The sequence below is a fragment of the Tauraco erythrolophus genome, chromosome 3 (assembly GCF_009769465.1).
Source record: "Tauraco erythrolophus isolate bTauEry1 chromosome 3, bTauEry1.pri, whole genome shotgun sequence".
In the NCBI taxonomy this organism is placed as follows: domain Eukaryota; kingdom Metazoa; phylum Chordata; class Aves; order Musophagiformes; family Musophagidae; genus Tauraco; species Tauraco erythrolophus.
Genome location: NC_141467.1, coordinates 78,822,168 through 78,838,321, shown reverse-complemented (window position 1 = coordinate 78,838,321; position 16,154 = coordinate 78,822,168). Strand labels below are relative to the sequence as shown.

The 16,154-nt window shown below is 38.3% G+C and overlaps 1 protein-coding gene across 1 annotated transcript in view; it reads left to right on the top strand.

Moving 5' to 3' along the window:
- The window catches only part of RAD54B (RAD54 homolog B), a 64,449-nt gene extending 51,249 nt beyond the window's left edge, over positions 1–13,200 (top strand). Inside the window, exons 7-14 of the mRNA XM_009987405.2 lie at positions 2,629–2,836; positions 3,407–3,546; positions 4,142–4,432; positions 5,809–5,984; positions 8,252–8,513; positions 10,526–10,592; positions 10,907–11,107; positions 12,753–13,200. Of these exons, the coding sequence (XP_009985707.2) occupies positions 2,629–2,836; positions 3,407–3,546; positions 4,142–4,432; positions 5,809–5,984; positions 8,252–8,513; positions 10,526–10,592; positions 10,907–11,107; positions 12,753–12,970 (1,563 nt within the window). The 3' untranslated portion in view covers positions 12,971–13,200. The remainder of the gene's footprint in view (positions 1–2,628; positions 2,837–3,406; positions 3,547–4,141; positions 4,433–5,808; positions 5,985–8,251; positions 8,514–10,525; positions 10,593–10,906; positions 11,108–12,752) is intronic.
- Positions 13,201–16,154: the final 2,954 nt, after the last annotated feature.

The following is a 16,154-nucleotide window of genomic DNA, read 5'->3' as shown; positions in this document are numbered from 1 at the left end:
TTTTTTTTTTATTCTTGCCTATAAGGAATACATTCAAAGAACTGGCAGACTTTTAAAAATGTGTAAGGCATGTTTTTCTCACTTTCATGCTGAAACACTGCAGACTGATCCTAACCCTTCAGTAACAGACTCTTCAAAAAAAGCAGGACGTTATCTGCTTTTAAAATGTGATTAGTTTACTTCTGTTAAAATGCAAATGTCATGTAGAGGATATTGCTTTAAAATGAAGGCGTCCTCACAAAGGTTGTATTTAGGTCTTGTTAATCCATGTTACCAGCATTTGGGACGTGTTTGAGAGAACAGCTCCTTTATCTGTTTGCAGAGGATCACTCCTACTGGGGTTGTTTTGGTTTGGTTTTTAAGTCAAAATATCTGGAGAATTAATTAATTCAAGGTTTACATTGCTTCATGATTCAGCATTTTTTAATTTACACTTCACCAGCTATATTGGATTTGGACTAGTGCAAAGAAGGGTCTGTTCAAAGAGTAAGTCTGAGACATTATGGAGCTCTAATACTGATTGACAATTTCTCCATATGTAGCTCTGGGCAACTCGCTTAAACCTGCCAAGTCACTTTGGGTAATTGTGCAAATGGAGGCTATAATAAGTACATATCTTGCAGCCAGTTAAGAGGATAAATTAATTACATGAAATTAGCTTGTAAATTTATTTTAATTTTTAGTCCATCATCCACTGCTGTTGTTATAACAGCAGTGAACATGTTATATTTGGCTGCAGGAGGCTTATGATATGTCAGGGCTCTCCTGCGTTTTTTAAGGGGTCCAGAACAGCTGATGATTTTACCAGGGAAGGGATGTTGGAGGCAGTTCCCCAGTGCTGCCACCACTTTCCCCATAGTTTCGTCTCATACTCAGAAAGTGCAGGAAAACAAAATTATTTCTGAACCCTAGGCGTCTTCTGATGCTTGACTATCCCAAGAGAAGGTCAGAGAGGCATTGTGTCTGTCTGCAGGGCTGCAACGTGGAGCCTGAGTACTGGGCAGGGGCAACACTGGGTGTTGCCTATGGAGCTCCTCTGTGTCTCTCTTCCTGTGTTGGGGAATTGTCTGCTCCTATTTTGAATCTGGCAGTAAAAATACTGGCCAGAAAACTGGCAGTTAACTACAGTCCTGGAAACAACAGGAATGCTCGGATCTCATCCAAACACCCGGGTAATCCGTGCATGCCCTTGTTACCTGTTCCTCACTACAATTTGCTTCCTTCGACGTGTGCTGTGCCTCTTTGTGAGCAGCATGTGGGGACTGATCTACTGCAAGGTACTTTGTGGGATTAATGTGCCAGATTCGGCCCATAGTTTCATCTGATTCACCTGCTAGGAGGCTCTAAACATTGTGTTAATTAAGTGGTGCTGCTTTTACAGTGTACTACACCATCTGGCTCCAGACTTAGTTGTCTGTGTTTGGTAACTGATCTTGTTTGGAAATAAAAATACCTTCTGAAGCCTTAGCTTGATTTGCTTTCACAATTAAAGAGGTTCTCCAGCTTGTCAGCTGGCCCCATCGCCTGCTTAGTTAGTGAACAGCATCAGGAAATAGGAAGGGGCGTGCAGGGAATTAGTGTCTGGAGCTAAGCGGAAAGGAAAGGGATGTGTCCACAGAAGATTTTTCCATTTTTATGCATAATTGCAAGACAAGTAAGCAATCCTAGTACATTCACAAGTCTGTACAGAAATGTAACTATTTCTAGAAAACTTTTTTGGAAGAAGCTCCCCATTGCATTACAGTAACTTTTTAGTTTAGTGTGTCTCTTTTTAAAGCTGGTTTTGTGTCTAAGGTCTAGCACTGCACAACTCCTATTCTGTTCAGACTTGAGTGCTATTGTATGGGCAGCTTGTTGGTTGTTCTTATTGTCACATTTGGTAATAAGCAGACTTAGTTCTAGTTATTTTATTTAGAAATTCAACAAAAGTCTTGATGTCTATTGAAGGAAAAGGATTTGAAGAGTATAAAAGGGAGGAGGAGCTTACGGCCATTTTCTGACCACGGGTTTAGAAATTAATTGTATTTATTTACCAATAGACAGGCAAGGTTTTGGGGCTAGTTTTGGGCTCTGTTTTCTGAATGCCAGGCTGCTGTTACCTGTTGGCCAGCCCATCAGTGTTAAGGGCTTGTAAAAAGTTAATACCATATTCAATTCAAAACTAAAAGAGGAATTTTAGGTTGATGGAATGTTGTAACTTCCTACTGGACCACGTTACTGCACCTTGCAGCTTGATATCCCAAAGTGAATGTACAGGCAGCTACTCATGCCTCTTCGTTATCTTGGCTTTAATTATGCGTTTGAAGCTTATCTAAATGCCAGGACTGGGAAGCTATTATGGGGAGCCTGTGCTTTTCACCTTCACGGTAATGTATCTCAAAGGATTTGAAGGCCTAAAAGAATAATAATTTTTCTTTTAATGAGGTGGTAAAACTCTAAATTGCTGTGTCAGATCCCGTATTTCCTTTGCAAATTAGGGAACAATCAATAATCCAGCCTCATGGAGGAGATAGTAACTATGTCTTGTGTCATGCTAGAAAAATTTCTGTAGACACTGGATGTTTAAGGAATGTAATGAATGATCTCAAAAGAAATAGTCATATGATATATTTTCCTTTATATTTGCAGGATCACAAAGTAGAAGAATTCATCGGTTCTCCACTTTATTCAGTTTTGATAATCAGTTACGAGATGCTATTGCGATCTTTGGATCAAATTCAGGCTATAGAATTTAACCTCCTCATCTGTGATGAAGGACATCGTCTGAAAAATAGCTCTATTAAGACAACTTCAGCCCTCACTAGTCTGTCTTGTGAGAGAAGAATTATCCTTACTGGTTAGTGTCTATAGCTACTTTTGATATTTAACTATGCTAATGGTGTTAGATTGGGGTAAAGGAAAAAGCCACTGTCAGTATGGCAGGAGCACCTATAAATTTTGGCAATGGGTATTAGATGCACAAATCTAGGGTCTTGTAAAAACAGATTATTTCTTTTTTTTTTTTTTTTTTTTTTTTTTTTTTTTCTTAATAAATGCAAAATTTGTCTAACTTCAGGGACAGGCAAGGAGCCTGGGAACTTCTATGAGGTAATCAGGACTCTGTTTACATACACTCATTGTTTTCCTTTGTACTTACTTAATGAAGTTGACTTGGAAACTTGACTTTTTAAATTTCTTTGTCAAAACTACCAGGCGTGCAGTCTGTTTAGTTAGGGGGATAGTAGTTTATTAATCATGATAAAGTTCTAGATTAATTCAGTACTCTGAGTAATTTACATTGAAACAAAACATCTGTTTTCAGGATGCATTCTCAACATTAAACCCTGCATTCAATGATTGTGCTTCTATTATTTTCAAGAAAAATCTACCAAATGCAGAATTTTTTTTTTTTTTTTTCTCTTTCCAGGTACTCCAATCCAAAATGACTTGCAAGAATTTTATGCATTAATAGAGTTTGTGAATCCAGGAATACTTGGTTCTTTATCCACATATAGAAAGATATATGAGGAACCGATTGTCAGATCTAGAGAACCTTCAGCAACAGAGGTATATTATTAAAAAAAAATGCAGTTATAGAAGAAAATTCATAGACAGCACTGTGAAATTTGCTTTCTATGGAATAAAATACAGTTCAGGACTAATAGTAGCAAAAGCTTTTCACCTTCCTATTTGAAATAAAATCACTTGTTCTCCAAAGGCAGATGAAGGAATATATGCATGTTGAGATCACAACATTTCAACTGTCTATTAATTATGAGGCAAAAATTGTTCTTCTAACACCTTGCGTTCCCAAAGATGCCATGCAAATTACCATAGATGATACTTTGTTCATTCTTAGTTCCTCCACAGTACTGCAAAATCTGCATGATTTTATGCCATCCATCAAAACATTCTAGAACGTTAATTTGAGCCTTGGCTGTCTTCTGGGACATCATCTTCCTTCGTATAATACTTTAGAAACCAGTCCTAGAACTAAGCTAAGGCAGTGGTGCTGACTGGAGAAGAATTGATCATTACAGTCTCGTGTCAGAAAGTGGTATCATACATTTAAAATATTCTCTAATTACCTTATTAAAATCATACAGAAAATTATCGTGATGAAATGCAAGATTATAATGAATTTTGTGCTTTGTTCTTTTAGGAGGAAAAGGAATTGGGAGAAAAAAGAGCAGCAGAACTCACACGCCTCACTGGGCTTTTTATTCTTAGGAGAACACAGGAGGTTATAAACAAATTTCTGCCACCCAAAAAGGAGAGCATAATCTTCTGCCAACCAACAGCACTGCAACTTGAATTGTATCGAAAACTTCTTAGTTCTCGAGCTATTAGGTCCTGCCTACAAGGCAGGCTAGAAAACAGCCCTCACCTAATATGTATAGGAGCTTTGAAAAAACTTTGCAATCATCCATGTCTTCTGTTTAGAGCTATAAAGGTATCTGTTTGCATGGGGGTGGGTGCCTGCAAGTAGTCATTTCAGCAGGCACTAAAACTGTGCCATGGTCAATGTGTATGTTATTTAAGGTCATTTCCATACTCTCATCTCACATACTACTTGCTTCGGATCTGCTTTCAAAAACATAAATGTTAGGAAATCTGAATGTACTCTGTGAAGATCTCTCACCAGTTTCCTATTGCCTTACGGTATTTTCTTGTTCTTCATGTAGTTCCACTCTTAATCTTGTCTCTGAATATTTGTAAGAATACATATAAATATGAATTTTACAAAGAACACTGTTAGCTAGAGATTATTCAGTGTACTCCGTCTGCTGGTTCCACTGAAACCTCCCTGACCACACGATAATTTCACTCTATCAATCTCAGTGACACTGGGAGCTGCAGGCTCAAGATGTCAGTGGTACTAGATGTCTCCATTTCCACTTCTCCTGGGATCCTATCACACTGTGCACCTTGTTATTTCTATAGAAATGTTCTCATTTTTATAGGTAAATAAAGTGATAGTTAGAACTTGGTAATACTAACTTCTGTGGCCACTAGTCAAAGGCCAGGTAAGGTGAGTGGAAGTGTAAATCTTTCTTAAAAGTCGTTCTCAAAAGATGTTCTTCATGGCTTGTGAGAATGTCCACAGCACAGACCTCCCTCTAACTTTCAACGCTGCCAAGTAAAGTTCAGTGCCTTTACTTCATAGTATAAGCATTAGAAACTTTTCGTACATGACAGTGTAACCCTTTAGAAACCATAGGAATGGAAGTAATTTATTATAGTTCTAGTTTTGATGTTTGAGTAGTTTGGCTTTTTCCTCCCTGTGAAACATTGACTTCAAATTACAGCAAAATATGACATGATTTCTTCTATTTTATTGTTTTCACTTGTTGGCTTTTCTTCATTTCCACTTGCATAACTGAATCTTAATGACAGCATCTTCCTAAAAGAGTCAATGACTGGGAAGTTCCATAATAAGGTGTTATGGAATTTAGAAAGAATAAACAGGGTATTGATTTTTTTCCCCAAGTTTTAGATCAGCTTCGCTGTGGGTGTACATCTGTGTGGTTATTTAAGTAGAGAAGTAGAAGTAAAACACATTTTTCAGTTTTAATATTTCAACTTTCTACTCAGCAGCAAACAACATCTTAGATTAGAGGTTATAAACAAAAATAAACGCTGCCAGTATTTTAAAACTGTGCTTTCAATCCAGTATTGGGACATTGTCGTTCTCACATCATGCACTACTTTGTGGCAGCTTTTGATGCCTCCTTTTGTCTTCGTAAGAAAAATATAGCAAACTTTAAAAAAACCCAAAACATACATATTAGAGGGGATAGTGAACTTGAATCCTTTTCTTTTCAATAGGAAAAAAGCTGTGATCCTATGTCCAGTGAACATGATGAGTCCAGTCTCTATGAAGGTCTAACAGATGTCTTTCCACAAGATTATACTTGGGATACTTTTTCTGAAACAGATTCAGGGAAATTGCAGGTGCTGGTGAAGTTGTTGGCAGCAATCCATGAGCTCAACTCTTCTGAAAGGCAAGTGTGAAAGAAAGATAAAAGGGAGATAATGATTCTGCTTTTCAAATGCATGAGGACCTAATATTCAAAATAAAGGTGTTGCAACTGTTTGCAGAGGTAGCAAGCATATTTATGCACTGTACTCCAGGCTCTTCCTTGTCAAATTACTAAACTAGCATTTGCAGCTGACATAATTTCCAAAGTTGCTCTTCATATTTTTTCCAGATAAAAATCCTTGTATTTTTCATACTGAGTTCCAGCAGCTAAGTTTGCTACAGCCCCTGTACCATGACATATTATCTTTACTTGCAAAGACTTTCCAATGCTTTGTACCTCCTTGAGGAGATATATTAATTTATTAAATATTTTAAATTGCACTAAAATATTTTTAATTACTAGATTATAAATTATTTTTTCTTTAATCACGTTTAACTGCTTAGTGCTTACTGCCTTTTTTGCTCAGAGCAACCAGACTCAACAGGTGAACCTGCACAGCAACTGCTTTTTTTCCCCCTTGGTAAATGCCACTGACATGTAGGAAAACCTCTGCTTATCATGGGATAATGGGATGCACATGGTTAGTTACTGTGGAATTGCTGATTCATGGAAATCTCACATGACCTTGTATCCCATGATGACTTTTTTATGTACTGATGCCTTAAACCCCAGCTATTCCAAACGTACTTAGCTTTTAACTTTTATTTAAATTGATGCTTAAATAGGATACGCTGTAATTCAGTAGCAGGAAGTAACAGCAGCTCTCTTGGCACTGATGTAATGGAATTTGTTTGTTCCTGATGCTCTCTCTTTACAAATCAGAAAGCCGAGCCTGTCATTGGAATTTATGTGCCTAACATCCACTCAAACCAGTGACAGCTAAATATGTACTGGCTTTATTTCTTGTAGGTCAAAAGAAACAGGGGTATCAAGAAAAAGCACCTTTCCCTGTATCAGTGCTATAGGAGCTACTGAGTTACAGTTAGTATTGAGGCATTATTTTACATCTTTAGAAGTTTTGTTGCTTTAATTCAGTGCTGATCATGTTTCTTTTTCTTCTATTTCTCTGCTTACATTAGTACTAAATAGTTTTTGCTATATACAGACTCAATTCCAGTCCTCTTATAAAGCTTATATTCTGGTTTTGAGTAAAAACAAAGGTATGAATTTGGGATTGATTGACAAAAAAATCAATCTTGCAAAGTCTTTACAAACAAGTCTTGCATATAGTTTGATTGTAGAGTCAACTATAATAATAAAAATACTTTAAAACAATTAAAAAATGTTAATTTACCATTTTTTCCCTGAAATTATTTGTCTAGTTCTGCAGTACTTGTTTCTAATAAAAAATTATTTTTAAAAATGAGGCACCTTTGATGGAATTTTGTACAGTTATTGATATTGTGGAGCTCCAAACAAGATCTAGCAGAAAATGCCCTAACTGTGCTTATTATTTTATAATAAGCTTAAATTCAGAAGAATATTATAATATTAAAAATGAAGAATATTATTTTATAATAGGCTTAAATTCAGAAGAACTTTCTTTGTCTTCTCAGTAGAATCATCCTCAATATCCAGGAGGACAGTAATTCTAGATTGGCAGAACTCTGAAACTTATTTAGTCAAAATTTCAGAGAAAACCCAGACATAGTATGGGTCATTAGTGTAAGGGATCAAGAGACTGATTTTGCTTTAAAAAAAATAACAGCAACAAAAATCCAGACTATGTTCTTTGTGATATCTTTCACCATCCTTCATCCCAGTTCTTTTCAATCATAAAATGTAGGAAAGAGTAATTGCTTTCCTATTTGACTTTCATGATTTTGTTTAGCAGAATTTTCCGAGGTTGTCTACAGAAGTTCCAGTAGCTTTTTCAGTAAGTAGAGTCATATATATATATTTTATTTTCTACTACGACAACCTCTGCAAATGCTGCCTTAACAACAGCTGTTTTGTATAAATAAGATATTTATTTTTTTAAAAAAATCTGTCTCTGTGTTTAGTTCTGGATCCCTGCAATCTGTGCATTAAGCCAAATTCTGTTGCGAAGGAAAACATTCATTATTTAACATGTGAATGCTTGACATTAGGTGCAATGCATCCAAATCTGGTATGTGCTTCATATTAATAGGAAATGATGTATTTCTCAGGAAATATGAGTAGCCTCAGGTTAGTGTGTAATTTTTGCTTGACTTGTGATTTGATTTTCTTAGAGGTCTTCAGTAATTTGTTATTGGACTTCACCAAGGTCTAAGATGATAAAATAACTTTATTCTACTGTTTGACAGAGTCGTCCTGGTATCCAATTACACTCAGACATTAAACATATTGCAAGAGACATGCAAACGTTATGGATACTCTTATACTAGACTTGATGGACATACTCCTGTCTCCCAGAGACAACAGATCGTTGATGCTTTTAATAGTAAATTCAGTCCAGCTTCTGTCTTTCTGCTGAGTTCAAAGGCTGGTGGAGTAGGACTGAATCTGGTTGGAGCATCTCATTTGATCCTGTATGACATCGACTGGAATCCAGCTACGGATATTCAGGTTTGGTAACAACTGCGTACATGGGGGTCGGGATGGGCATAAAATGGTTTCTTGATTGATTTTGAAATGTCTGGCTTCCATGTCTTATTGCTACCCAATTATCACATTGCATCTGGACAAGTACAATACTGGAAGAAAACTCTTTCTGAGAAGAAAAGAATAAATATTTCTCTGTCACATTATATATTGAGATCATTAGAAGCCCCCTTGCAGTAAAAAATGAAAAGACTAAATTCTAGTTGTTTTGGAGGAGTGAGTTATGTATCCCCTTTGTCTCCTGACCTCTTTTTAGCTGGAAAGTTGCCGTGTTTCTAAAAAGAAAAGAAAAACATGATTAGACTGCATAGCAAATGTTACTGTCAATTTGCCATACCTGAGAAAAAGGGAGAGGTTCTGATCAGAATTAAGAGAATGAGAAAATCACATGGCAACGATGCCAAATGAAAGAAAACAAAGCCACTGATGTGCTCTTCCTGTAATGGCACTGTTGGACTCAAGAGATTATTTAGTTGGCATAAGAGTGTTCTGTTAAAACAGTCATAGAATCATAGAATCATAGAATCGTTAGGGCTGGAAGGGACCTTCAAAGGTCATCTAGTCCAACCCCCCTGCAAGGAACAGGGATATCTCCAACTAGATCAGGTTGCTCAGGGCCTCATCCAACCGGGCCTTGAACGTCTCCAGGGATGGAGCATCCACCACCTCTCTGGGCAACCTGTTCCAGTGTTCCACAACTCTCATGGTAAAAAATTTTTTCCTAATATCCAACCTGAATCTACCTCCCTCTATTTTAAAACCATTACCCCTTGTCCTATCACAACTGGCCCTCCTGAACAGCCTCTCCCCATCTTTCTTGTAGGCCCCCTTGAGGTACTGGAAGACCGCTATAAGGTCACCCCGGAGCCTCCTCTTCTCCAGGCTGAACAGCCCCAACTCTTTCAGCCTGTCCTCATAGGAAAGGTGCTCCAGCCCTCTTATCATCTTCGTGGCCCTCCTCTGGACCCTCTCCAACTGGTCCATGTCCTTCTTATGTTGGGGACTCCAGAACTGGACGCAATACTCCAAGTGAGGTCTCACGAGGGCAGAGTAGAGGGGGAGAATCACCTCCCTTGACCTGCTGGCCACGCTCCTCTTGATGCAGCCCAGGATGCGGTTGGCCTTCTGGGCCGCAAGAGCACATTGCCGGCTCATATTGAGCTTCTCGTCCACCAGTACTCCCAATAATGATTGGATTGTCCTTAACAATAATGATTTAAAAGGATCTTTTTGTAAGCACAGTAAGAAACATTTTATTGTAGAGTAATGCTATGTGCTTAATACCTGAAATAAGCTCTGATTCTTGGCCCTGCTCCTGTTCCAAGTGTGAATTAGTACCCTCATGTGGTCACTTGTCTTGTTGCTTTGAAACACAGTTTGCTAAATCAGTCAAAATTGCTACAGGTTGCCAAAGACTGCACACTATGTTGCGGGTACTTGTACCTGGTATGTAGGTGTAACCCTTACCTTTATGGAAAAAAATCATATAACAGTACTTAGTTACATTTTGTTTGTTTTAAGCATTAAAGGGAGTGTGAAACACTAATTTTACAATTTTAAAAGAAATGGAAAAGTCATTTTTAAAGATGTATTGTGGCAAAAAACAATTTTGGAGATGGGGGAGAATGATGAGTATTCCTGAAATATTAAAAACAGTTGCTAATGTTTGGAAGATAGATATGAAGAGGGGATTTCTGGTGGGAGAGAGGTGAAACCCCTACTTTCCTACTATAGTACACAAGAAGAAAGGAGAGCATAAATTGCAGAAAGTAAATTATGTTTCAAAATTATTTACAGTTAATACCAAAAGATTTTTATATAAAAAAAGACAAGTACTAAGGAATGCTTTCTTTGAACAACACCTTTTCGAATGAGCTAGCAGAACTGGTAGTTTGATCAGTGGAGGCTACAAGTTTTAGCTGCAATACCGTTGTATAGTAGACTGTTAATGCTCTTCATCTTTTTGCTTTCTTCAGGCAATGGCTAGAGTGTGGAGAGATGGTCAGAAACACACTGTATATATCTACAGACTGCTAACCACAGGTCAGAGATGGTGCTCAGATACACCGTAGATTGAGACAGCTATTGAAATTTTGTTCGTAAAAGAAAGGGAGGGAGTGTTTTTAGAAATAATTTGTTTTTAAGAAATATGTATTATTTCTTCTGAGTTTGGTTAAAATAGACATCACATTGATTCATTTGCCTTTGTTTTGCTTTGCTTTTGCTTGAATAACTGAAAATAGTGGCTTAGTGTTTCCTATGAATATTGTTATCAAGAAACAGATTTGACTTTTCTTCTTGACAAGCACTGGTCAAAAATTATCCCAGTGTATCTATTTTTTTTTTTTTCAATACAGGTTCAATAGAAGAAAAGATTTATCAAAGACAGATCAGCAAACAAGACCTTTCTGGGGCAGTTGTAGACCTTTCCAAAACATCTGAACACACCCATTTTTCTGTTGAGGAGCTTAGAAATCTCTTTACGTTTCATGAAGATTCCAGCTGTGTTACCCATGACTTGCTCGAGTGCGACTGTATGGGAAAGAAAGACCATCAAAGTGAGTTTATTTTTCATTATCTCTGGTTGTGGCTGAGGAAGTACATCCATTCTGAATATATGGTCTGTCACTGGAGAAAATGGATGCTACGTAAAATAGAATTGAAGTTACAAGGTTCATTATGGCATCTTCTAGATATTGGCTGATTTTTCTAATCCATTGGAGCCCTTCACAAGATGAAGAGGAGGAAATACTTATTCCTTGCAGTAACAACCAATTTGTGTATCATGCCTCTTAATTCCTTGAATTAGCTATGGCCAGCTCAACTAGTGATTTGTTACAACCAAATGACGTTATATGGTGTTTTGTTTCTAAATATTCTAGGACAGTAAGGAGAAGTTCAAAAGCTGTTTATCCGAGGACAGATATACCAGCCTGTATGATTCAAAAGATAAACTAAAGAGAAGCCAAACAATATAATACAGGCTTCACCATATATGAGTTTTTCATAATGATCTTCATTAGATATACCAATGAGACTGTATATTCTTGACCAAGCTCCTGTTGTCCATTCATACTGGGGTCAGCTTTAGGAAGCCACAGGAGTCTTGAAGCGATTAACTGTGCATGGATCATGCATATGGGTTGCTTGCTATTCTTCTGGCTTTCAGACCAGCTACAAAGCTGTAACCACATCGTTTTACCTGATTGTAGTTTAATTTTATGGAGTTAGGAACATAGAATCTGTGAGGATTGAGAAGTGCATCTCTTCAAAATTTACTTCTGGCCAGTAAAGTCTCTTTCGAGTCTAACGCAAATTATGCGTCATGTGTCAGTGAAAGGGGAAGTCTCGCATAGATGAGTCTTTATGGGCTCTACAAAAGTTTAAAACACTCAGGAACACTCTGAGTCCTCGTGCAGCTCATATCATTGGTCTTGCCTAAGGAGCACCTAACACCGCTATGAAAATATTTGACAACAGGTTTTAAACCAATAACAGCAGTTATTGGTTAAAGTCAGCAAACTAATTTCTTCATTTGTCACATGCATCAGATGAATCATGAAGCCAGCAATGTGTGACATACCCTGCAATGACCTGGTACTGTTGGAGGCTTTAGAATCCTTTGTCCAAAGTTAATTCCTCTCTTTGTGCTTCACAGAGAACAGTCTTTTCCTTACTGTGATATGCAGTATACAATATTGTGTATATTGAAAAACTTGCCATAATCTGGATGTACAGAGTGCACTAGAGATCCAGCTCTAGTGTGCTCAGTCAATGAAACAGCTATTCAAACTATTCCTAGCTGGTTGGAATGACTCCTCTGGGAGGAAATAGAAGCTAGCATGAATTTTGCTGCAACACACTTCTAGATTCAAGATTTACTTAAAGAATGAAGGCAGCCCAAATGTTACAGAATTAGGAAGACAGAAGAGAGGAAATTGTCAGATAAGATATTTCCTTTCCCATCCATTTGTAAAAGGATTTGTCTTTATGCTAGCATATGGTGATTTCGATAAATTCAATGAGCAAGAAACAGCCTTTCCCCTCTTACTGTGAATACTTACGTTTGGTTTTCATTGGCATAGAAGGATTATATATGTGCTGTTCTATTTTCTCTCATTTGTTATCACCAACTGGTTTATTGATTCAGACTGAAATTTTCTTAGTTTTCTCTGATGAGTCTACTGCATCATTTTTTTTCAGATCCTTCCCCAGAAAAGCCTTCTGTGTCTAGAAATTGCCAGCTTGGACAAAACCATGGGAAGCCTAATTCGAAGAAACCACTTTCCATGTCACAGCTGATGCAATGGAAACATTTCTCGGGGCAACATCAGACTCTAGCTGATCCTTTCCTTGAAAGGATAAAAGAGAATGTTTCTTTCGTTTTCCAGAACGTAACCAATCCAACTTCCCCCACCTAATAAAACTTAAGTATCTTTCCCTACCACTTGCATTCTCTTCCTCATAGGTATAGCACACAACTGATGTGCAGTTACATCTTGTTCTTTTTGCCAAGTTCTGTTCTGTGTATTTCTGAAGAGGTTTCTGCATAAATGTGATTCCTGGTGTTTATACATAAAGTTACAGTTACTACTAGGTTAATCATACTTACTATAATTGTAACACAGCTAGTTAAAAGTAACTTTGCTTTCCAGTCTTTTGTTCCTTAGGTATGATAATTAGTAGGATTGGTTTTATGCATATTCCTATGTAAGTCTACTTTGTTTTATAGTTTTCATTTGGTTATAATTATTTATTGCTTGTGAATCTGGCAACTCTTCAGCCAAATTTTATAAGATTAGGCAATTCTATATACACGTACACGCTGTTAACAAGAGTTTGGTTAGATTTTCATTTTGACAGTGAAAAGTTACGTATCTGTGTAACTGCAGTTTTATAACAAGGCAGGTGTTTGTTCCCTTGAATTAACAGTTTAATGAAACATGGAGCAATAGCCACTGAGGTCCAAAATTCTGAGACCACAGGTAGATACTGTATCAAAAGATTCTGAAATTCACTTATTGCTTTTACTTGAGAAAATAAACCTCGTTTCTCAGACATATAGACTACAGGCTTGTCTAACTAACTACATTTCAGGACACTTTTTGCCAAACACTGCACACATTTTTTCACTCTGTAATTTTTTTAATGAGTTGTCCTGGTTTCAGCTGGGATAGAGTTAATTTTCTTCTTAGTAGCTAGAACAACGGCTGTGTTTTGGATTTAGTATGGGATTTGGTATGAGAAGAATGTTGATAACATGTTGATGTTTTTAGTTGTTGCTAAGGAAATCAAGGGCTTTTCAACTTCCCGTGCTTTGCTAGTGTGCAGGTGCACAACAAGCTGGGAGGGAGCGTAGCTGGACCAACAGGCTCACAATTCCTGTTTTAGGATTTGAGTTTAGGTTAGGATTAAGGCCCTAATATTCTATATCATGCAATGTCATGCTCAGTATATAGATGAGGGTTGGCTGGGAAGCTCAGTCTCTCTCTCTCTCTCTTGCTCTTCCGTGATTGTGGTTTCAGGATTTCTCTTCTTCGGGATCATTAGCTGAGGCCGGGCTGGTGTAGGTCAGCAGATCGTGAGCAACTGCCCTATGCATCACTCAATTGTATATATTATTATCATTTCTATTATTTTTATCATTATTACTTTAAATTTTGTTTTACTTCAATTATTATATTGTTCTTATCTCAACCCACAGGTCTTTTTCTCTTTTCCCCTTCGATTCTCCTCTTCATTCCCAGAGTTGGGGGAGGGTGAGCGAACGGCTGCGTGGTTTTTAGTTGCTGGCTGGGTTAAACCGTGACATGACTATATTTTTCTTCTTCTCTGAGGGCGCAAAAGTTCAAAGTCAGTTTACAGCTTTTAAGTGAAGTACTTTGAAAAGCCTAGGAAAACAGAATATTGAATAATTTTCAGAAATAGAAAGACCTTGAGCAAGAATAGGGCTGCATTGTGATATTCCTGCATTGTGCCACATGATGTTCAACCTCTGGATATTTGGTACATGTGGCTAAAAGCACAACCAACTTGCAGAAAACACTTAAAATTGTTTTTTTCTCCGTGTTATAACAGTTAGTGCTCTCTCTTTTCCTAGACTGTCACTGGGTTCACAGTCCATCATGAAACATTTTCCCTGCATTTTGATGCAGTTTGGGAACAGAAAGCCATGTGCACTGACCTTCCTCTACCATCCACATTGGTTTCAGAGAGTTTTTTTAATTTCCTTTGGCTCTAAACGCTGAATGACACCAGGAAATAATGAAAACCAAAGTGAGAGTATGATTGAGAAAGTCATCAGTTACGAACATCTTTTTGGCATGCCAGTTGTGTAATTGGTAACAATTAGAATTATGCTAATACGTAGAGTTTAATTCTTTAACATTTTAGGCTGGCTGTTAAAGAGCCTGTTCAACACCCTGTATATGGGGCAGCGTGGTGGTCACGCTTATCGAGGTGCTGTGCTGCTGTGGTGCCTGCTCGCCAGTAGGCAAAGGCTGTTGGGTACCTCACAGCTCCCACAGCTTATTTTAATTAGCAAGGGCAAGGTTTGCCTGCAGCTTTGTAACTCAAGAAAGAGATTCTAGCCAATCTGTATAATAATGATTATTGTAATTAGTAATTATCTGAGACTGATCACATTTAGATCTGTGCTGCCCATAAGTTTCTGTAAGTTGAGCTCCTGTCCCTGTCTGTAGGAAGCACGCTGGCATTCTCAGCTCTCTGCTGTTGCTAATCTCATATGTGGTTTCTTGCGTCTGCACAAACAAGTAGATGCCAGTTTTGTTCCATGCTGCTTTGTTTGTGGGACCCTGGTCATCTCCACTGGACACACACAAGCCCTCTCTGGTTTGGAGCAAACCAACTAGCAGTGCCATTGAGGAAACCTGGGCATATGAGAAAAGGAAGTTTGCTTCAGGATCCACACCATGCCATGTTTTATCTTCTCTGCCTAAGGCAGTCCCTCAGGAGCATCTCACCTTGCCTGTTGAGTCCTCCCCTCAGACAATCCTACTTGCACCACTCCGCACAATACAGCTGGAGCTGCATGCTGGCAGAACACAGGTCTGGCAGAGAAGCCCTTTTATTGTTTGGCCTCCAGGCAGTTCTTAAATAAATAAACGCTGGTGCTGGACCACCGTGGAGCTTCTGGGAGGGCAGAGGAGATGAGCCCCCAGACATAGACTGCTGGATGTGTGAAGGTGATCCCGGCTCAGATCATTGTTCTGGGAGTGATTTCTGGCGGATGGGCTATCACACTAAGCGATGTTGCTTCAAGGTTAAGAAGCCCAAAGCGGCCTATACAAACACACATGATGCCAATTCAGCTTCAGTATGATTCCCTGTCTGGGCCCTGCTGCGCCAAGCTGCCCCAGATCTCTGGCAGTGGCAGCTGCATGGTGATGCTCAGTGGAGAGCTCCTCCAGCATCCACCCAGCCAGCCAAATGTACACCCCTGGTTAACCCTTCATGACTTCTGGGCATGATGGAAGTATGCACGTGCTTCTTGGTTGTTTGGGTAAGATGATGCTACCCAAACAACAGGTTGCCCACGGCATTATATGTGATGCAGATTGAAAATCTGATTCTGACATTTGATGT